This window comes from Chiloscyllium plagiosum, chromosome 5 (assembly GCF_004010195.1).
Source record: "Chiloscyllium plagiosum isolate BGI_BamShark_2017 chromosome 5, ASM401019v2, whole genome shotgun sequence".
In the NCBI taxonomy this organism is placed as follows: domain Eukaryota; kingdom Metazoa; phylum Chordata; class Chondrichthyes; order Orectolobiformes; family Hemiscylliidae; genus Chiloscyllium; species Chiloscyllium plagiosum.
This window is the reverse complement of record NC_057714.1, coordinates 53,095,993-53,119,407: the sequence shown is the minus strand read 5'-3', so window position 1 is coordinate 53,119,407 and position 23,415 is coordinate 53,095,993. Positions and strand designations below refer to the sequence as shown.

At 42.1% G+C, this 23,415-nt stretch overlaps 1 protein-coding gene across 6 annotated transcripts in view; it reads left to right on the top strand.

The window, feature by feature from the left end:
- Positions 1 to 23,415, top strand: part of cobl (cordon-bleu WH2 repeat protein) — a 369,755-nt gene that overhangs the window by 236,769 nt on the left and 109,571 nt on the right. For all 6 annotated transcript variants that reach the window (XM_043690114.1, XM_043690116.1, XM_043690115.1 and 3 more), the window contains 2 exons: positions 11,192 to 11,303; positions 15,532 to 15,747. In XM_043690114.1, the coding sequence (XP_043546049.1) occupies positions 11,192 to 11,303; positions 15,532 to 15,747 (328 nt within the window). The remainder of the gene's footprint in view (positions 1 to 11,191; positions 11,304 to 15,531; positions 15,748 to 23,415) is intronic.

Below are 23,415 nucleotides of genomic sequence, written 5' to 3'. Positions count from 1 at the left end.
TACAGATGGAATGGCCTCTATCTGAACTGTGCGAGGGCTGGTATTCTTGCTAGCTATATGGTAGGGAAACAATAATCCCAGGGATCTGATCAGGTATATTCCAGAATTCTGAGGGAACCTAGGGAACCTATTGCTGGGCCCATTGCTGAGATACTTGTGTCATCGACAGCCACAATTGAGGTACTGGAAGACTGGAAGACATTATTTAAGAAGGGAAGTAAGCAAAAGCCAGGGATCTATAGACTGGTGAGCTTGACGTCAGTGCTGGATAAATTAGGGCGGCACGGTGGCTCAGTGGGTAGCACTGCTGCCTCACAGTGCCAGAGACCCAGTTCAATTCCCGCCTCAGGCAACTGTCTGTGTGGAGTTTGCACATTCTCCCCATGTCTGCGTGGGTTTCCTCTGGGTGCTCCGGTTTCCTCCCACAGTCCAAAAATGTGCAAATTAGATGAATTGGCCTGCTAAATTGCCCGTAGTGTTAGGTGCAGGGTAAATGTAGGGGAATGGGTCTGGGTGGGTTGCTCTTCAGAGGGTCAGTGTGGACTTGTTGGGCCGAAGGGCCTGTTTCCATACTGTAAGTAATCTAATCTAATCTAAATTGTTGGAGGGGATTCTGAGGGACCAGATTTACATGCATTTGGAAAGGCAAGGACTGATGAGGGATAGTCAACATAGCTTTGTGCATGGAAAATCCTGTCTCACTGACTTGAATTTTTGTGTAGGTGCCGAAGAAGATTGATGAAGGCAAGGCAGAGTTGTAGACATTGTCCATATGAACTCCAGCAAGACGTTTATCAAGGTTCTGTATGGTAGTCTGGTTAATAAGGTTAGATCACATGGAATCCAAAGGGAGCTAGCCAATTGGATGCAATTTGGCGTGAAGGTAGGAGACAGAGGGTGATGGTAGAGAGTTGTCTTTTGGACTTGAAACTTGTGACTAGCGGTGTGCCACATCAGTGCTGGGTCCAATTTTTTTTGTCATTTATATAAATGATTTGGATGTGAATATAGGCGGTATGGTTATAACGTTTGGAGGTGACACCAAAATTGTGGTATATTGGACAGTGAAGATTATCTCAGAGTACAACAGGACCGTGATCAGATCGGCCAGTGGACCGAGGAGTGGTAACTGGAGTTTAACATAGATAAATATGAGGTGTTGCATTTTGGTTAACCAAACCAGGGCAGGACTTACACGGTTAATGGTAGAGCCCTGGGAAGTGTTGCCAAACAATGAGACTTAGGGGTGCAGGTGTGTAGTCCCTTGAAAGTCGAGTCATAGGTAGACACAGTGGTGAAGAAGGTATTTGGCATGCTTGTCTTCATTGGTCAGTGCACTGAGTATAGGAATTGGGATGTTATGTAGCAGCTGTATAGGACACTGGTCAGGCCACATTTGGAATTATGCATATAATATACTCCCTGTTATAGGAAAGATGTTATGAAACTTGAAAGGGTTCAGAAAAAATTCACAAGGATGCTGCTGGTATTGGAGGATTTGAGGTACAGGGTAGGACTGAATAGGTTGAGGCTTTTTGCCCTGGAACATTAGAAGCTGAGAGGTGACGTTATAGAGGATTATAAAATCATGAGGGGGAATAGTTTGAATAACCACTGTATTTTTCCGAGGGTCATGGGGAGTCCAAAGCTAGAGGGCATAGGTTTAAGGTGAGAGGAGAAAGATTTAAAATGTACATGAGGGGTAATTTTTTCATGCATAGGGTAGTACATGTATGGAATGAGCTGCCAGAGGAGGTGCATGCAATTACAAAATTTAAAAGACATTTCGATAAGTGTATGAACAGGAAAGGTTTAGAAGAATCGACCAAATGCTGGCAAATGGGACCTGATCAGTTCAGGATATCTGGTTGGCAGAATCGAGTTGGAGTGAAAGGTCTGTTTCTATGCTGTATAACTGTATAACTCTATGACTCTATGATTATGACTCTATTAGACAAAACAGTGAAGGAGAAAATTAATCTCCATTTAGAGAGCCAAATTTGATCAGGGATTGTCAGCAAGGCTTTGTCAGAGGGAGATCATGTGATGGAATTTTTCTGATGGAAGTTTTCAAGGAGGTGACCAAGTGATGAGTGTGAGGCAGTTGTAATTTACATGGATTTCAGCAAGGCCTTTGACGAGGTGCCAGATGGGAAACTTATAAAAGAAGGTAAAAGCGTATGGGATCCAGGATAACTTGATAAGCTGGCAAGTTGGATCTAAAATTGGCTTAGTGACAGAGAGTGGTGGTTTAAACCTGTTTGTGAGACTGGAGGCAAGGAGAAAGTGAGGACTCATTCCACAGGGATCAGTACTGAGTACCTTATTGTTTGTGATATTGATAAATGACATAGATGAAAATGTGAGGGAGATAATAAGTTATTTTGTGGATGACACAAAGATTGACCAGGTGGTTGATAGTGAGAAGGACAGTGTTAGGTTACAGAGAGTGTAAACAGATTGGTTAGATGGACAAATGGAATTTAACCTTGATGAATGTGAGGTGGTGCACTTCTGAAGAAGGAGCAAGACAAAGGAGTACTCAATGAATGGATCAAGGAGTGCTAATCCACCGACCTCTGAAAGTGGCAGAGCAGGTTAATGGGGTAGTTTAAGAAGGCATATTGACACTGTCCTTTGTCACTTGTAGCATAGAATATAAGAGCAAAGTTGGAGCTGTACAATCATGATTTGGAGGTGCTGGTGTTGGACTGGGGTGTGCAAAGTTAAAAATCACACAACACCAGGTTATAGTCCAATAGGTTTATTTGGAAGCACTAGCTTTTGGAGTGTGCTCCTTCATCAGGTGGTTGTGCTGTGCAGAACTTTGTTTAGACGACAGTACAGTATGCAGGTCTGATCACCACATTGTAGGAAGGATGTATTTGTTCTAAAGGAAGTGCAAAGGAAATTCACCAGGGTGTTGCCTGGAACAAAGCATTTCAGCTGTAAGGAGAGGTTGGATAAACTCAGGTGATTTTCTTTTCAGCAGAGAAATTTGGGTGCGGGACTTAACAGAGATGTATAAGATCAAGAGGGGCATGGACCCAGGGTAAATGGAAAGTAGTGGTTTCTCTTAGTTGAAGAGTAGTTAACAAGGTGGTATAATTTAAAAGCAAAAGGTAAGAAATTTTAGAGGGAATTTAAGGCAAAACATTTTACCCAGAGAGTGGTGGGCATTTGGAATGTACTACCTGGGAGAGTAGTTGAGGCAGGAAACCTCACAACCTTGAAAAAGGTCTTGGATGAGCATTTGAAATGTCATAACATTCAAGTCTATAGGCCTGGCGTGGGAAATTGGGGTGATTCTATGATAGGAGAAAGTGAGGACTGCAGATGCTGGAGATCAGAGCTGAAAATGTGTTGCTGGAAAAGTGCAGCAGGTCAGGCAGCATCCAAGGAACAGGTGAATCGACGTTTCGGGCATAAGCCCTTCTTCAGGAATCAATCCTGAAGAAGGGCTTATGCCCGAAACGTTGATTCTCCTGTTCCTTGGATGCTGCCTGACCTGCTGTGCTTTTCCAGCAACACATTTTCAGCTCTGATTCTATGATAATTAGGGAAATAGAGAGCATTTTATACTGAATCGTAGGAGCAAGACATCAAACATGGTGAAATCTGGCAAATCAGATAAAGTCAAAGTTGATGAAGGAACAAAGAGGATTGATGAGGGCAGAGCGGTAGATGTAATCTATATGGACTTCAGTAAAGCATACGACAAGGTTCCCCATGGGAGACTGATCAGCAAGGTTAGATCTCACGGAATACAGGGAGAACTAGCCATTTGGATACAGAACTGGCTCAAAGGTAGAAGACATAGGGTGGTGGTGGTGATGGAGGGTTGTTTTTCAGATTGGAGGTCTGTGACCAGTGGAGTGCCACAAGGATTGGTGCTGGGTCCTCTACTTTTTGTCATTTACATAAATGATTTGGATGCGAGCATAAGAGGTACAGTTAGTAAGTTTACAGATGACACCAAAATTGGAGGTGTAGTGGACTGCGAAGAGGGTTACCTCAGATTACAACAAGATCTGGACTAGATGGGCCAATGGGCTGAGAAGTCGCAGATGGTGTTTAATTCAGATAAATGCAAGGTGCTGCATTTTGGGAAAGCAAATCTCAGCAGGACTTATACACTTAAAGGGAAGATCCTAGAGAGTGTTGCTGAACAAAGAGACCTTGGAGTGCAGGTTCATATCTCATTGAAAGTGGAGTCGCAGGTAGATAGGATAGTGAAGAAGGCGTTTGGTATGATCTTCTTTATTGGTCAGAGTTTTGAGTACAGGAGTTGGGAGGTCATGTTGCAGTTGTACAGGACGTTGGTTAGGCCACTGTTGGAATATTGCGTGCAGTTCTGGTCTCCTTCCTATCGGAAAGATGTTGTGAAACTTGAAAGGGTTCAGAAAAGATTTATAAGGATGTTGCCAGGGTTGGAGGATTTGAGCTATAGGGAGAGGCTGAACAGGCTGGGGCTGTTTTCCCTGAAGCGTTGGAGGCTGAGGGATGACCTTATAGAGGTTTACAAAATTATGAGGGACACGGATAGGGTAAATAGGCAAAGTCTTTTCCCTGGGGTGGGGGAGTCCAGAACTAGAGGGCATAGGTTTAGGGTGAGAGGGGAAAGATATTAAAGAGACCTAAGGGGCAACTTTTTCACGCAGTGGTTGGTACGTGTATGGAATGAGCTGCCAAAGGAAGTCGTGGAGGCTGGTACAATTGCAACATTTAAGAGGCATTTGGATGGGTATATGAATAGGAAGGGTTTGAAGGGATATGGGCTGGGTGCTGGCAGGTGGGACTAGATTGGGTTGGGATATCTGGTCGGTGGAATGGTTGGACCGAAAGGTCTGTTTCCATGCTGTACATCTCTATGACTCTTTGACTCTAAAAAGAAAGTTACTAACATGAGAAATAATAAATGTATCGTGATAGGGAGAAATAGAGAGTATGAGTAAGTGTCAACCAGCAGATAAGATTAATGTTTACCAAGAGAATAAAAGGATAACATTAAGGCTCTATATCTGAATGCATAGAGCATTCAACAGAAAAAGCATGGACTGAAAGTGCAAATAGAAATAAAGAAGTTGGATCTGGTAGCCATTACAGAGACATGGCTGTAGCATGAAATGGATTGGAACCTGAATTTTGAGGTGTACAGGACATTTAGAAATAATCGCAGGAGATTTTATTCTACAAATCAGTTGGAGAAGTCATATAGGCACAGGTAGCCTAGATGAGGAGTCTATTATTGTTTAGAAGATAACTTCTCAGAATAGCAAGTTCTGGAGCTGACTGGATAGCAGGCTATGTGAGATCTGGTATTGTGCAATGAGATAGGTTTAATGAAGTGATCTTATCTGAAGGTACCCTGTGTAGCAACAGTCATAATATTGATATTTACATTCAGTTTGGGGAAATGAGTGACTCTGAAAGTATTTTAAAATTTTAGTAAAGTTAATTGTGAGGGCATGAAAGCAAAGCTCATTAAAATAAATTGCCAAATTGCATTTAAAAAAAAGTCAATACAGATGCTGTGGCAGATATTTAAGAGGATATTTCATAACATACAGAATATATTTTTTTTCCCAATGAATGAGATCATTTCCAAGGGACAGTTCCCCAAACCATGGACAAATAGACTTTTTAAAAATTGTTCTGGATCAATGGTGCTGGAAGAGCACAGCAATTCAGGCAGCATCGAGGAGCTTCAGCAAAATTGACGTTTCGGGCAAAAGCCCTTCATCAGGAATAAAGGCAGAGAGCCTGAAGCGTGGAGAGATAAGCTAGGGGAGGGTGGGGGTGGCTCCCCACCCCCACCCTCCCCTAGCTTATCTCTCCACGCTTCAGGCTCTCTGCCTTTATTCCTGATGAAGGGCTTTTGCCCGAAACATCGATTTTGCTGAAGCTCCTCGATGCTGCCTGAATTGCTGTGCTCTTCCAGCACCATTGATCCAGAATCTGGTTTCCAGCATCTACAGTCATTGTTTTTACCTTTTTAAAAATTGTATCAAACAGAAAAAGTATCTATAATTGTGCAAAGACAGGTGCACGTCAGAAGACTGGACAGAATATAAAAAACTGCAAAGAATTAATAATGAGTGAAAAGGCTTCTACAGATATTTGAGGAAGAGAAGAGTTGTGGGCTGACACGTGCCTAGGTCTTGTTGGACTTCATCCTAGAGCCTTAAAGAAAGTTGGTAGTGAGATTCTTGATGCATTGTTTCTAATTTACTAAACCTCACTTGATTGAGGATGATCTCATTATGTTAGAAGATAGTGAATCTAACTGTTGCATTAAAAAAGAGAGCAAGAAAGAAAACAAGCACCTAGAGACCAGGCAACTTAATATCTAACATGGAGGAAAATGAGAAGCTATTATTAAATAAGTTATAACAGAACATTTGGAAAATTCAAGATAAATCAGGCAAAGCCAGCTTAGTTTTGCGAATGGAAAATTATGTTTGACCAGTCTATCGATCATCTTTGAGAAGATAATGCTTGCTATAGATAAAGGAAAACTAGGAGATGTACTGTACTTAGATCTGAAGAATGCATTTGATAAGCTTCCACATCAAAAGTTTTTATTTCCTTTATTCATTTACAGGATGAGGGCTAGGCAGCGTTTATTGCCTAATGCTAATTGCCCAGAGAGCAGTTAAGAGTCAGCCGCATTGTTGTGGGTCTGGAGTCATGTGGAAGCCAGACCAGGTAATTGGCAACAGATTCATGGTTATCATTTGATCCTTAACTCCAGATATTTATTGAATTCAAATTCCACCATCTGCCGTGGTGAGATTCAAATACCAAATGTTACCTTGGTATCTGGATTAACAATCCAATGATAATACCACTGGGCCATTGCCTCCCTGACAAGTTATCATGGAAAATAAAAGCAGGAAGCATATGGTATGGATAGAAAATTAGGTGGCAGAGAATAAATGTAAGTGGGTTTTAACAGGTTAGAAAGATGCAATAAATGCTGTGCCACACAGATTGGTACTGGGACATCAACTTATACAAATTACTTAGACAAGGGGATGGAAACAATAGTTGCCAAGTTTGTTATGACTTAAAGGTAGGTAGGGAAATAGGTTGTGAAGAGGGCATGAGTTTACAAAATGATATTGACAAGTTAAGTGAGTTGGCAAAAATCTGGCAAATGGAGCCTAATGTGGGAAAATGTGAAATTGTCAATTTTGGTGGAAAGAATTAAAAAGCAAGTATGCATCTAATTGGTGAGAGATTGTAGAGCCCTGAAATGCAGAGGGATCTGGAAGCTCTCCTGAATGAATCGCAATAGTTATTATGCAGGTACAGCAAGTAATTAGCAAAAGCTAATAGAATGTTATTGTTTATCACAAGGTGAAATTTAGTACAAAAATACAGATTTTATGCTTTAGTTAGACAAAGCGTTGGTGAGATTGAATCTGGCATTCCGTTCACTACATTGATTGTCTTAATAAGGGACCTTTACAAGGTCACTTAATTGCATTGGACATCATTCAGAGACCTCGAGTCATACAATGGAAGCAGACCCTTTGGTCCAATCAGTCAATGCCAAACATAATACCAAACTAAACTAGTCCCACCTGCCTGCTCCTGGCCCATATCCCTCCAAACCTTTCCTATTCGTGTACCTATCTAAAGGTCTTTTAAATGAAGTAATCATACCCACATCCATCACTTCCTCAGGAAGTTCATTCCATACGTGAATCACTCTGCATTAAAAAAGTTTCCCCTCATTTCGTTTTTAAATCTCTCCTCTCACCTTAAAAATTTGCCCCCTTGTCTTGAAAACCCCCATCCTAGGGAAAAAACAACTACCATTAACTCTACCTATACACCTCATTATTTTATAAACTTCTATTAGGTTGCCTCTCAATCTCCTTCATTCCAGTGAAAAACGTTCTAGCCTATTCAGCCTTTCTTTATAACTCACACCTTTCATACCTGGTAACATTCTGGTATATCTTTCCTGAACCCTCTCCAGCTTAATAATAGCCTTCCAATAACTAGACCACCAGAACTGGACGTAGTATTCCAGAAGAGGCCTCAACAATTTCCTGAGTCAAAAAGTGTGGTGCTGGAAAAGCACAGCAGGCCAGGCATTATCCGAGGAGCAGGAGAGTTGATGTTTTGGGCATAAATCCTTCAACAGGATTGTCCTGCCCAACCTCAACATGACTTCCCAACTCTTAGACTCAAAGGACTGAACAATGAAGGCAAGCCAAACATATTTTTAACAACCCTGTCTATATGTGATGCAAACTTTAAAAAATTACGTACGTGTATTCTTAGGTCTCTCTGTTCTACAACACTACCTGAGGCCCTACTATTAATTGTATAAGCCCTAATCTTGTTTGTTGTATCAAAATGCAATATCCCGCATTTATCCAGATTGATCTCTACCTGCCATTTTTCAGCCCATTGACCCATTGGTTGAAATCCCTTTGTAATCTTAGAAAAGCTCCTTCACTGTCTACTTTGCCACCAATTTTCATGTCGTCCACAAACCTACTAAATATGCCTTTTTTCCTCTCCTCCAAATCATTTATTCAAATGACAAACAACGGAAAACCCGGAATCAATCTGTGTGGAACACCGCTGGTGACAGGCCTCCAGTCCAAAAAGCAAACCTCCACTGCTCTGTTTCCAGCCATAAAGCCAATTATGTATTCAATTGGTAAGCTCACCTTGAATCCTATGTGATCTTACTTTATTAATTAGTCTATCATGCAGAACCTTGTCCAAGGTTTTACTAAAATCCAAATAATCAATGTCTGCTGTTCTCTGTCATCATCAATGCTTTCGGTAACTTGCTCAAAAAACTCAATCAAGTTCGCGAGACATGATTTTCCTCACACAAAACCATTGCTGACTGTCCCTAATCAATTTCTGCCCCTCTAAACATACATAAGTATCATCTTTTATAATCAAATCCAACAATTTACCTACAACCAATGAATGGCATACAGGTCTATAGTTCCCTGGTTTCTCCTTACAACCTTTCTTAAACAGGTATGGCCTTAGCCACCCTCCAGCCATCAGGCAGCTCACCTGTAGTTATAGATTATGCAAATATTTCTGCAAGGAGTCTTGCAATTTTTGCCCATACTTCCCCCAAGTTTAAATCAGGTCCTGGAGATTTATCCACCTTTATATTCCCTGAGACACCCAGAACTTTCTCATCTGTAATTAGGACTGGTTTTAAACATGAAAGTTTATTTCTCTGCATTCTCAAGGCTCCATTTCTTACTAAACTAATAATGAGCAGATTGCTTTCTGAGGAGAGATTATACGCTGAGGAGAGATTAGGCGTTTATTCACTGGTGTTGAAAAGAAACATGGAAACATCAAAAATAGGAGCTGGATTAGGCCAATTAGCTGTTAGAGCCTGCTCTGCCATTCAGTATGATCATTGCTGATCATCCAACTCAGTACCCCGTTCCCACTTTCTCCCTATATCCTTTGATCCCCTTACCCCTGACTTCTCCTGAGAATACTCATTGTTTTGACCACAACCACTTTCTGTAACAGAGAATTCTACAAACTCACCACTCCGGGTGAAGAAATTCCTCCTCATCTCATTCTTAAATGGCCTACTGTCTATCTTTAATAAATGAGCTCTGTTTCTGGATTCCCTGGTTATTGGGAATGTTCTTTCTGCATTTAACCTGTCTAGTCCTGTTAGAATTTTATAGATGTCTATGAGATTACCTCACATTCTTTTAAACTCCAGTAAATACAGGCCCAACCAATCTAGTGTTTCTTCATACATCAGTCCTGCCATCACAGAGCATGAGACAATTGATTGAAACATATAAAGTCCTGAAAAATCTTGACAGGGTAGATGTAAAAGGCAGTGTTTCTTTTCATGGGAGAATCCAGAACTCGTCACTGTTTAAAAATCATGGTCACTAATTTATAACAGAAATTAGGCAAATTATTTTCTCTCACAACTCTCTTTATAGCTTACGCTCTGAAAAGGTGGTGGAAGCAGAGTCCTTCAAATATTTTTAAGTCAGAGGTAGATTCTTGTCATACAAAGTGTTTAAAATTAGTCAAGGAAGGCAGCAATACTGATTTGAGTTTAGAGTCTGATAAACCATTATCTCATTGAATGGCAAAGTAGGCTTGAAAGGCTAAATGACTCACTCCTACTCCTTATTTGAATGTTTATGTATATGTTCTTAAATGTCTTGATGTCAAGAGCAGACATTGTCACTCACCTCTTTTGTTTATATTTGGACCAAGGCAGTCCACTTGCTATGGGCTCATTGTGCATCTCGAACACCTATGGTGTGGCTGAGCTATCTTGAATGTTTCTCTTAGTTCTGTCTTGGTATGTGGGTGTCACTGGCTAGGCTAATGTTTAATTAGCTTGGACAGGGTGATTGTAGGCTGCTTTTTAATTGCTGCAGCCCTTGCTGTCCTATTCCACTGATCTGTCACCCTAATAGATACATCCAAGAAAGGTGGTGTGGAACCTGGGACATTGGCTATAAAGTGTATCTTTATGTCAGGCTATTGTTTGGCTCAGCAAGGAGACAGTTCCAAATTTTGGCACAAGTCTCCAGATGTTGGTTGGTCAGCTGGTTAAAATGTGACTTTATTCATTGTAGTTCTTTTGTCAAGCTGGGTGGTTCATCCTCTTTTGTTCATACTCAACTATGCTGCAGCTGTTTGATGAAACTGATTGGCTTGCCAGGCCTTTTGAGAAGGTAGTTAAGAATCAACTAAATTGCAGCAGGTCTGAATTAAAATAATCAAGTCAGGATGGTAGATTTTTCCAACAAGCCGTAGTCATCATTTTTGCAAATAACTTCTTAATTCCAGACTTTCTCGTCAATTGAATTTTACTTCTGTCAGCTACCAAAGTGGGAATTAAATTCTTGTCACTGGTGTGTTACTCTGGGCGATGGGATTACTACTTGATTAAGACAACTGCTAAGACAACTGCTATATAACTACATTATATTTTCACTCTACATCTTTTCAGGTGAAAAAAAATTATAACTGCTAGATAAAATTTATTACTCAGTGAATTATAAATATCAAGCCTGTTCTGTTTTTATAAAAAAACTTCACTGATATTATCAAGTTGAGAGTAGGAATAAAATTGCATATATGAATTGAAAACTGGCTCAAACACACGTAAGAATATCTAATGTTACTTTTTCTTTATGTGTAGCCTGGTGCTGAAACCCAAAATTCTATGCAGAAGAAACGACGTGCTCCAGCCCCACCATCTCGTATACCAAATAAATTAGACGGAACAGAATTTGAAAGGAGCAATACTTTTGGTAGGTGGCAATGATTCCTTCATTCGGTTTGGATTTTGAACACTTTTTTTCAGTACATGGTTTAACTCTAGTTACTGGGACAGAAAGACAAAGGTATTAGATAGAGAATTATTAGCACATAAGATCTAAAAAGGAAATTGGTCAGCTTGTTTTAATTTCTGAAAGAACCAAGACCTTTCACTGAAGTAAAATTCTTTGTGACTTATTGTGCATACCTCTACTTTTAACTAATACATCAACCATTAACATGAATAATAAACCAGTTATTTTGCAGTGTCTGAAATTTTGGAATGTGGTTCACAAAAGCTGCATATTTGGTGATCAAGTCACTGACATGGGAGACAGTGGCATTGTAGTGTTATTACTGAATTATAAATCCAAAACTGCAGGATAATTGCTCTGGGGGCATAGGATTTGAATGTCACCATGATAGATGCACAAATTTGAATAACATTTTAAATGTCTGCAATTAAAATGCTAGCCTAAAGAGGAGCATGCAGTCATTTTTGACGCACAGAAATACCAGTTTGTGAAAGGAAATCACCCGTCTTTACCTGGTCTGGCCTATATTCACAACACTCTGAATGGCCCAACAGGTCACACAATTATGTGAAAAGCTTCTAAAAGTTCTAAAGCAAGGAAGGAAACGTCTTGACCACTTGACGTTGACCATTTGATGCTGAAAGAGATTGCCTGGCACTGACCTAGGGAATGGAAATTTCCACAGCAGACTCCATATTGACTCTGCAAAGTTCTCTTTCTCAACATATGTGGCTTGTGCTAAAATTTTGAGATCTGTCCTGCAGGTTAGTGAAGCAACTATCTGAAATTATCTTAAAGATATGATTCTGAGGTTTTGTCCTACACACAACTATCAACATCCCTGGAATGTCCCACCAGCAAAGCAACTCACCAGATGTATTGTACAATAATTTACAGTCATGGAGGATTTGCCTTTGGAGTGCTTATATTGACCCTTGATCCCATGAATCTCATGGCATCAGCAAAATGTAGAAGGAAGCCCCCGCAACCTGATTATTACTTACCACCTTGGTGCCTCCACAGTCCTGCCTCATTCAGTCCTGGTTGGCGGTGGACAATTCAACACTTAACAGGATTAGGAAACTCTAGAACTATCACTATTCCTCAAAATTGGGGTAACCAAGCACATAAATGTAAAAGACAAGACTGGTACATTTGCATATATCTTCACCCAGAAGTGCTGAGTGGATGATCATCTTGACCTACTCCTGGCTCCCAGTATTACAGTTATCAAGAAATGACTGAGGGTACTGGTTAGTGTGAAAACCCCGACAACATTATGTCACTGATACTCTAGAACTAACCACATCCTTCGCCAAACTTCCAGTACAGCTATAATTCTGGCATAAATCTGACAATGTGGAAAATTGCCCATGTTTGTCTGTTCACAAAAAGTGGGACAAATACATTCTAGCCATTTAAAACCAGACAAGTTGAACTGCAATCATCAGCAAAATGATAGAAGTGGTTGTCAACAGTACCATCAAGCAGCTCTTAGTCAGCAATAACCTTCTCACTGACACTCAGTTCGAGTTCTGCCAGCTACTCAGCTCCAGACCTAATTACAACCTTTGTCCAAACATGGACAAAAGATCTGAACTTCAGAGGTGAGTTGACATATCATGGCAGGATTTGATTTAATGTTGCATCAGGGAATCCTAGCTCCTTGCTTCTTAGATAAAGAGGTATCAGGGTGGATAATTCAATTAGCCATACATAGCACAAATGAAAATGGTTTTAATTGTAGGAGGCGTCATCTCCATCTCAGAATATCACTGTAGGAATTCTTCAAGGCAATATCCAAGATCCAGTAATATCCAGCTGCTTCCTTCCATCATAAGGTCAGCAGTGGAATGTTTACTAATATTTGCACAATGTTCAGCAACATTCATGATTCCTTATGCAATAAAGGACCATGTGGGTTGAGAGTGTAGTGCTGGAAAAGCACAGCAGGTCAGGCAGCATCCAAGGAACAGGAAAATCAATGTTGCAAGCAAAAGCCCTTCATCAGGAATGAGGCTCTGATGAAGGGCTTTTGCCCAAATTGTCAATTCGCCTGCTATTCGGATGCTGCCTGACCTGCTGTGCTTTTCCAGCACTACACTCTCAACCCACGTGGTCCTTTATTGCATAAGGAATCATGAATGTTGCTGAACATTGTGCAAATATTAGTAATGTTCAGCAACATTCATGATTCCTTATGCAATAAAGGACCACATGGGTTGAGAATGTAGTGCTGGAAAAGCACAGCAGGTCAGGCAGCATCCGAATAGCAGGCGAATTGACGATTTGGGCAAAAGCCCTTCATCAGAGCCTCATTCCTGATGAAGGGCTTTTGCTTGCAACGTTGATTTTCCTGTTCCTTGGATACTGCCTGACCTGCTGTGCTTTTCCAGCACTACACTCTCGACTCTTAATCTCCAGCATCTGTAGTTCTCCTAATAAAGGAGCTGATGTTGAAGATATGCTGCAAGAACTGGACAACATCGAGGCTTGGGCTGATAAGTGCCAACTAAAATTCACACCCCACAACTGCCAGACAACGATTAGATCAAACCATCATCCTTTCATTTTAAATGGTATCACTATCAATGAATATCCAATATCAAGATCATGGAGGTTACCATTGACAAGAAATTGACTTGTACCAGCTGTATAAATACTATGTCTGCAGGGGCAGATAAGATGCTGGGAATTCTTCGGTGAGAACTTAATTCCCGACCGGAGTAATTAGCATGGCTTCAGCACCTTCTGAACCTATGGCCACTATTACCTCGAAGGACCCAGGCAGCAGATGCATGGAATCACCACCATCTGCAGATTTCCTCTCCAAGCTACACATTACCCTGACTTGGAAGTACATTGCTGTTCCTTTACTGTCACTAAGTCAGTTGTAGAACTCACTCCCTTACAGAAGCTATAACATGTGCTAGCTGTCAGTGTGGCAAACACATTGTTTGGTGAATGCAACTAAATAATAGTGTTGAAAGGTACATGGGGCCAGTCCTCGGTTCATTTGGGATGGGATGAGAGAATGGAGTTTAAAATGTGAGGGAGTGTCAGCCCTGATGGTTATGTGCCTTGATTACCGTGGCTTTGTGCCTGCTGTGCCATTGCATTGTCAGTGCAGGGCAATACAAAATGCCAACACTTGTCTGGGTGCACGGCATCTTTAAAGATGTCACAGGTTTAAGGGATGCTGGTCTTTCAAACAGGTATCTGGTGAGTGGCAAGTTGTTCTGGGAATGGTGAGTGGATAATGGGCCTGGAAGTGTGTAGAGTAGGTAGTTAATGAGACACATTTGGAGATATGAAATATGAGATCTCAAAAGGCCTCTTGGAGACAAACCTTTGGTGAAACTCAACAAAACTGACACTTAGCCAAAAAAAGTAAGATTCGGCTCAATGTTAAGGTTTCAGATCTTGCAGAATTTGCCTAAGATATTTTATATGTTTAAGAAGTGTAAAGGCAGGAAAAGAGGAGAGATGAGGGAAGGACAAAAGGAGATGTTTTTGATAAGGTGGAAGGCAGGAAGGATTAGTTGACGTACAGGATGATGGTGCTGGTCAAATGTGATCTTCATAGAACAAGCAAAACAATAACAGAGGATGATTCTATAGTTTCAGAAATGGAAAAACGCAGAATCATTATTGATGTTACAATGTAAAAAAGTGAAGGTGGAGTTTATGATCTGAAATTATTAAATTGATGTTGAGTTCAAAAGGTTGCAGGGGAACTAACACAACATTGTGTTTTTTTTCAAGTTTATTATGAGATTAACTGGAACAGTGAAAGTTGCTACCAGCAAAACAGTCAAAGAGGGACAAGTTATGCAATTCATCATGAAAGCATACTGAAATGAGGGATTAAACTCAAGGCTGTAGCTAACATATCTTTCTAGTTCCTATTTAATCAATAACTAAAGTCATGACAGACTGGATTTTTCTTGAAACAATAGTACATAGCATGACTTGAGTATAACTTAGTTGCAATGAAATCATTGTTATGATACTATACCTATATTATTGCTAACTTTCAGTGTTGCTGAGAGCTTCAGATGTGCGATATTTTTAATTTTTGCTGTTTTAGCTTTTCATCTGTTTGTGTTAAAGTACTTATCAGATAATATGGCTTTCAGTTTTATGTCCCAGACATACTTATTACCCTACTTGATCCCCTATCTAGGTATTACTGGACGTCAGGTGCCATTTAAGCCTCCAAGAGGTGCATCGCCAGTGTCAGACAAACTACGTAGTCCACCCCAGTTAACGATTCCTCCTCCCCCACCATACCCACCTTCTGCAGACAGTGAGATTGTCAACCAGCCAGGAATGTCACCAGAGTATGATTTCACTAACATGGTGCCTGAAATTACTGAACATGGTGAATCGAAGCCTGAATGTAGGTCCTCTGAAAAGTATATTCTGTCTTCTGTAATCTTAACAAGGCAATCGTTTGTTCACATTGAGTATTTCTTGATTTTCGTCAGCCGTTTCCAACTTTCTTTCAACAAATATCAAACTTTGGAACTTGTGTTTTTTATATCATTTACAGTTTGGTTGTTTGTTCATTTGATGAAATATTATTAAGAATTAGAAAGAAAATTATAAAACATTATGATGTATATTGATACAGACTTAGAAAGCCGAAGGTGAAGGAACCGCTAAGGGACAGTGACCGTGATAAGATAGAAGTCACCCTGGAGTTTGTGAGGGAAAAGCTGGAATCAGATGTAATAGTATTGCAGTTGTGTCAGGGTAAATACAAAGACATGAGGGAGGAGCTGGCTGGAGTTTATTGGAAGGGGATTCCAGCAGGGATGACAGTGGAACAGCAACGGTACATGTTTCTGGGGGTGATTCAGGAAGCAGAGCAAAAATTATTCCAAGGAAGAAGAAACATACAATAGAATGGTGAGGCAACTATGGCCAACAAGGGAAGTCAGGTACACGTGTAAAAGCAAAAGAAAAGCATACATTGTGGTGAAGATTAGTGGGAAACAAGAGAATTAGGAAACCTTTAAAAACCAGGAGAGGACAAATAAAAAGATAATAATGGGGGAGAAGATGAAATCTGAGAATAAGCAATCTCATAATATAAAAGAAGATTGCAAGATTTTGTTTTAGATATCTAAAAGATAAGAGAGGCAAAAGTGGACATTAGATTGTTTGAAAATAAGGCTGGAGAAGTAGTAATGGGGAACAAAAAAAAAGGTAGAGAAACTGACCAACTACTTTGCATCAGTTTCCATAGCGAAAGACACCAGCACCACACCAGAAGTTCGAGAGAGTCAGGGCCAAAGGTGAATGTAATGACCATCACTTATGGAGAAGATGCTGAGAAAGCAAAAAGGTCTGAAGGTGATCAAATCACTGGACTGGATGGACTTATCCCAGAGTTCTGAAGGAGATTGCAGAGGCATTGGTTGTGATCATTCAGGAATCACTGGAATTAAGCAGCATCCCAGAGACCTGGAAAATGGCTAAGATAACACCTCTATTTCAGAAGGGAGGGAGGCAGACGACAGGAAACCATAGGCCAATTAACCTGACCTCAGTCATTGATAAGATTTTACAGTCCATTATGAAGGATGAAATTGTGGAGTACTTGGCAGTGCATGGTAAAATAGAGCTGAAAAATGTGTTGCTGGAAAAGCGCAGCAGGTCAGGCAGCATCCAAGGAGCAGGAGAAGCCATGAAGCCCTTCTTCATGGCTTATGCCCAAAACGTCGATTCTCCTGCTCCTTGGATGCTGTCTGACCTGCTGCGCTTTTCCAGCAACACATTTTTCAGCTCTGATCTCCAGCATCTGAAGTCCTCACTTCCTCATGGTAAAATAGAGTTGACTCAACGTGGCTTCATGCAGGGGAAGCCATGCCAGATAAATCAGTTCGAATTCAAGTTAGACGAAGGACGTGATTTATTGTGATTTCAAGAAGGACTTGACAATATGTCACACATGAGGCTGCTAAATTAGGTGAGAGTCTATGATGAGAAAGTGAGGTCTGCAGATGCTGGAGATCAGAGCTGAAAATGTGTTGCTGGAACAGTGCAGCAGGTCGGCAGCATCCAGGGAACAGGAGAATCGACGTTTCGGGCATAAGCCCTTCTTCAGGAATGAGGAAAGTGTGTTCAGCAGGCTAAGATAAAAGGTAGGGAGGAGGGACTTGGGGGAGAGGCGTTGGAAATGCGATAGGTGGAAAGAGGTCAAGGTGAGGGTGATAGGTCAGACTGGGGTGGGGGCAGAGAGGTCAGGAAGAAGATTGCAGGTTAGGAAGGCGGTGCTGAGTTTGATGGATTTGACTGAGACAAGGTGGGGAGAGGGGAAATGAGGAAACTGGTGAAATCCGAGTTCATCCCTTGTGGTTGGAGGGGATAATCTGTCGAACTCAGCACCGCCTTCCTAACCTGCAATCTTCTTCCTGACCTCTCCGCCCCCACCCCAGTCTGACCTATCACCCTCACCTTGATCTCTTTCCACCTATCGCATTTCCAACGCCCCTCCCCCAAGTCCCTCCTCCCTACCTTTTATCTTAGCCTGCTGGACACACTTTCCTCATTCCTGAAGAAGGGCTTATGCCCGAAACGTCGATTCTCCTGTTCCCTGGATGCTGCCTGACCTGCTGCGCTGTTCCAGCAACACATTTTCAGCTCAGAGTCTATAATGTCAAGGACAGGGTACTGGCATGGATAGAGGATTGGCTGACTGGCCGAAGACCGAGAATGGGGATAAAGAGATTGTTCGCAGAATGGTAGCCAGTGACTAGTGGAATTCTGCAGGGTCTGTGTTGGAACCACAACTATTCGCATTATGCACTAATGATGTGGACAAAGGAACTGAGGGAATTGTTGCAAAGTTTGCAGATGACACAAAGATAAATGGAGGAACAGATAGTGTTGAGGAAGTGGGGAGGCTGAACAGGATGGAAGAGTGAGCAAAGAGGTGGTAGATTATTTAGAATGTGAGAAGGTGTGAGGTTATGCATTTTTTAGGAAGAATAGAGGTATGGAATATTTTCTAAATGGGGAAAGCTTTCGGAAATATGAAACACAACGGGACATAGAATTCCTTTCTCAGGATTCTTTTAAAGATAACATGCAGGTTAAGTTGGCAGTCATGAAGGCAAATTCAATGTTAGCATAAATTTCAAGAGGACTGTAATACAAGAACATAAATGAACTGCTGAGGCTGTTTAAGACTCTGATCAGATGGTATTTAGAATATTGTGAGCAGATTTGGGCCCCATATCGAAGGAAAGATGTGCTGGTGTTGGAGGTTGGTAAGAATGATCTCAGGGATGTTGGGCTTGTCACTTGAAGATCAGTTGAGGACTTTGGGTCTATACTCAAAGGAGTTTAGAACAATGAGAAGGGATCTTATTGAAACTTACACAATACTAAGAGGTCTGGATAGAGTGGATGTGGAGAAGATGTTTCCACTAGTAGGAGAGACTACGACCTGAGGACAAAGCAACAGAGTGAAGGGACAACCCTTTAGTACTAAGATGATGAGGAATGTCTTGGTGGTGTTTCTGTGGAACTCACTGCCACAGAGGATTGTGGAGGCCAAGCTGTTGAATGTATTTAACATAGAGATAGATAGGTTCTTCATTGGTAAGGGAAACAAATGTTTTGGTGCAAAGCAGGAAAATGTGGTTGAGAAACATATCAGATCAAATGGCAGATCAGATTCAAGGGGCCAAATGGCCTCATTCTGCTCCTTTGTCTAATGACTTTATAGTCTAAATGGTGTGGTAAGTATTTTCTTGATCCTGTTTGCTGTAATGTTTCAACTCATAAATATTACATGATTCATGCATTAGATTAATAATGTTTAAAAGAAGGCAAAGGGTTACTTGCATTGATAATGCTATGAATTTGACCATTGTGCTTTCCTCAGTAAAGTCTGAGTTGAGGCCATCCTTTATTGGGAAGATTTCTTTCTGAATGCCAAAAAGACAAAAAATAACATGAGTTTGGACTGGGTCTGTTCCCCCTGCTGCATTACACAACGTAACACTGAAAAGCACTACAGGACAATAATTGCGATTTTCCACTTGCACTGGAATGTAGGAACTCGGATACAGGATTATTCAATTTAGCTCCTCCAGAGTGATCTGCCATTCATTGAGATAATAACTAATTTGTGACCTAATTCCATGTACGCACCTTTTCCCCATATTGTTTTGATATCTTTGCTTAACAACAGACTATCAATCTTAGTTTTAAAATTAACATCTGATTTGGCATCCATTATCATTTGCAGAAGGGAGTTCCAAATTTCTATCACCCTTTGAGTATAGGAGTATATTCCTAATTTATATCTTGATATTCCTAGCTCTAATTTTCAGGTAATGTCTGCAAGATGTAGACTCCTTAATCAATAGAACTTTTCTTTCTCTCTATTCCTCTATTTAATGTCCTTAAAAGTCATAACACTTTGATCAAATTCATAAACTTCTGAAATCCAGAAAATACAACCCTTGTCCGTACAATCTTTCTAATAATCTAAACCGTAGAGTTGAGGAACGATTCTGGTGAATCTACACTGCACTGCATCCAAACTCTCTATTTCCTTCATAAGTTGTGGTGCTCACAGTACTCCTGATGAGGTTTGATTAGTGCTTTATATATCTGAAGAATAGTATCTACTTATTTGTATTCTTAAGAAGATATCAAGGCCAGCATTCCATTGGCTTTTATGATTATTTTCCTGACTTTTTCAAGACATTTTAATTGTCTATGTACCCACCTGTGTTTGGACCTTCACTGTCTCTAGCTTTTCACCACTTATAAAGGAACTGGTTCTATCCTGCGAGATCCACAGTTGGTGTCCTCACACATATTTATTTGTACTGAAATACATTTGCCACAGTTCTATGTCTTCACATCATCTAGCATTTTGTTTGTGATTTTTGTCTCCATCTATGCTGTTTAAAATGCTTTCCACTTTGGTGGTGTCAGTATTGGATTAGGTTCTGAAAATGTTAATGCAGATGAGTGCATAAACTCTAACCAATATGATGATCTTGAGTACAGAACAGCTAAAGCTCTCAGAGGAAATCAACCTAACATTAGACCTTCTCATAACCTTAATAACAGTATCTAGTATGCTCATATAATTTGTACCAGATTGCTACCATGCAGTAAATTAAATCTTATTTCAGACATAAGCTGTCCTCCTTAGAATACCAAGTGTTTTTCCCCTTATCATATTTGACAGAGAAGGCCTTGTCAATCCCAACCTAAAATCAGGATAGTGGCACCAAATCTACCTTATGGTCACTCAGAATGCAACTACCACATATATTATCATGACCATGCATAAGGATTCATGACACTTTATGGTACCAGTGGGAGACATTGCTTCATCTTAAAATGTGCAGCAGATTTGGAAAAAAGTGAGTATCTAATCCATTATCTAAGTTGGTGATTATTGCACCGAATGGTTGAGGCCCAGTACAGTTGCTTGTAGGTCATCAAGGGTGGCTTTAATGAACGAAAGGGGGGTGTTGCCTTTCCACCTGTGAGCCAGAAAAAACCCTTTGTTTTTGGGGAAGGCTCACTATATTAACTGCTAATCATTGGCAGTGGCCTTCTGAATAATTAAAGCCAACATGGATGTAAGTCCCATCTGCCAATCAGAGGCCAGAAACTTAGCGGTCCCAATAGAAAGGCAGTGCCTGCTACCAGTATAACACCTTTCTGAGGTCTAGAAAATCTGCAGCTGATAGGATTCCAGAATTAAGGATGTGATCGAAGGATGTCGGCAGCAAGGGAGGGGGTGGTTGTCAGCTGTCCTTTCCTGGTGTCTACTACTTCAATCAAATACTATGTGGCCGACAGTAAGGACAACATCCCCCCAACCCCCCCACTCCGTGATCTCTTACCAGCAGCAGTGGGATCAGTCCCAAAACAGGAATTAAATACTACTTTAAAGGCTGTGATTGAAGGGGGAGCCTTCACATTAATGAGCCTTCACATTTTGAATTAATTATGGCAGTGGCAACTGCCAACTTCCCACGCAATTACATTGCCTTCACTGCCAAACATGCCAAAGGGGAGGGCATTAGTCACCCACTGGTCACATCCTACCAAATAGTGTAACTTCCATTTATGCAGGCTAAGATAAAAGGTAGGGAGGAGGGACTTGAGGGAGGGGCATTAGGAATGCGATAGGTGGAAGGAGGTTAAGGTGAGGGTGATAGGCCGGAGAAGGGGTGGGGGCGGAGAGGTCGGGATGAAGATTGCAGGTCAAGAAGGCGGTGCTGAGTCCAAGGGTTGGGACTGAGATAAGATGGGGGGGAGGGGAAATGAGGAAGCTGGAGAAATCTTCATTCATCCCTTGTGGTTGGAGGGTTCCTAGGCGGAAGATGAGGCGATCTTTCTCCAGGTGTCGTGTTGCCATGGTCTGCTGATGGAGGAGGCCTAGGACCTGCATGTCCTTGGCGGAGTGGGAGGGGGAGTTAAAGTGTTCCGCCACGGAGCGGTTGGGTTGGTTGGTGCGGGTGTCCCAGAGGTGTTCTCTGAAATGTTCCGTAAGTAGGCGGCCTGTCTCCCCAATGTAGAGGAGGCCACATCGGGTGCAGCGGATGCAGTAAATGATGTGTGTGGAGGTGCAGGTGAATTTGTGATGGATATGGAAGGATCCCTTGGGGCCTTGGAGGGAAGTGAGGGGGAGGTATGGGTGCAAGTTTTGCATTTCTTGCGGTTGCAGGAGAAGGTGCCGGGAGTGGAAGTTGGATTGGTGGGGGGTGTGGACCTGACAAGGGAGTCACGGAGGGAGTGGTCTTTCCGGAATGCTGGGAGTCACGGAGGGAGTGGTCTTTCCGGAATGCTGATAGGGGAGGGGATGGAAATATAACCTTGGTGGTGGGGTCTGTTTGAAGGTGGCAGAAATGATGAAGGATGATACGATGTATCTGGAGGTTGGTGGGATGGTAGGTGAGGACCAGTGGGGCTCTGTCCTGGTGGCGATTGGAGGGGCGGGTTCAAGGGCGGAGGTGTGGGAAGTGGAGGAGATGCGGTGGAGAGCATCGTCAACCACGTCGGAGAGGAAATTGCGGTCTTTGAAGAAGGAGGCCATCTGGGTTGTTCAGTATTGGAATTGATCCTCCTGGGAGCAGATGAAGCGGAGGCGAAGGAATTGGGAATATGGCATGCCGTTTTTACAGGGTGGCAGGGTGGGAGGAGGTGTAATCTAGGTAGCTGTGGGAGTTGGTCGGTTTGTAGTAAATGTCCATGTTGAGTCGGTCGCCCGAGATAGAAATGGAGAGGTCTAGGAAGGGGAGGGAGGAGTCTGAGACGGTCCAGGTAAATTTGAGGTCGGGATGGAAGGTGTTAGTAAAGTGGATGAACAGTTCAACCTCCTCATGGGCGCACGAGGTAGCGCCGATACAGTCATCGATGTAGCAGAGGAAAAGGTGGGGGGTGGTGCCAGTGTAGCTGCGGAAGATGGACTGTTGCACATATCCGACGAAGAGGCAGGCATAGCTGGGGCCCCATGCGGGTGCCCATGGCTACTTCATTGGTTTGGAGGAAGTGGGAGGATTGGAAAGAGAAGTTGTTCAGAGTGAGGACCAGTTCAGTCAGTCGAAGGAGGGTGTCAGTGGAAGGGTACTGGTTGGGTCGGCGGGAAAAGAAGAAGCGGAGGGCTTTGGGCCTTCGTGATGAGGAATGGAGGTGTACAGGGACTGGATGTCCATGGTGAAGATAAGGCGTTGGGGGCTGGGGAAGCGAATATCATGGAGGAGGTGGAGGGCGTGGGTGGTGTCCCGAACGTAGGTGGGGAGTTCTTGGACTAAGGGGGACAGGACCGTGTCGAGATATGCAGAGATGAGTTCGGTGGGGCAGGAGCAGGCTGAGATAATGGGTCAGCCGGGGCAGTCAGGTTTATGGATTTTGGGCAGGAGGTAGAAACGGGCGTGCCGGGTTGTGGGACTATGAGGTTGGAGGCGGTGGATGGGAGATCCCCAGCAATGCCTGCCTCTTCGTCGGATATGTGCAACAGTCCATCTTCCGCAGCTACACTGGCATCACCCCCCACCTTTTCCTCTGCTACATCGATGAC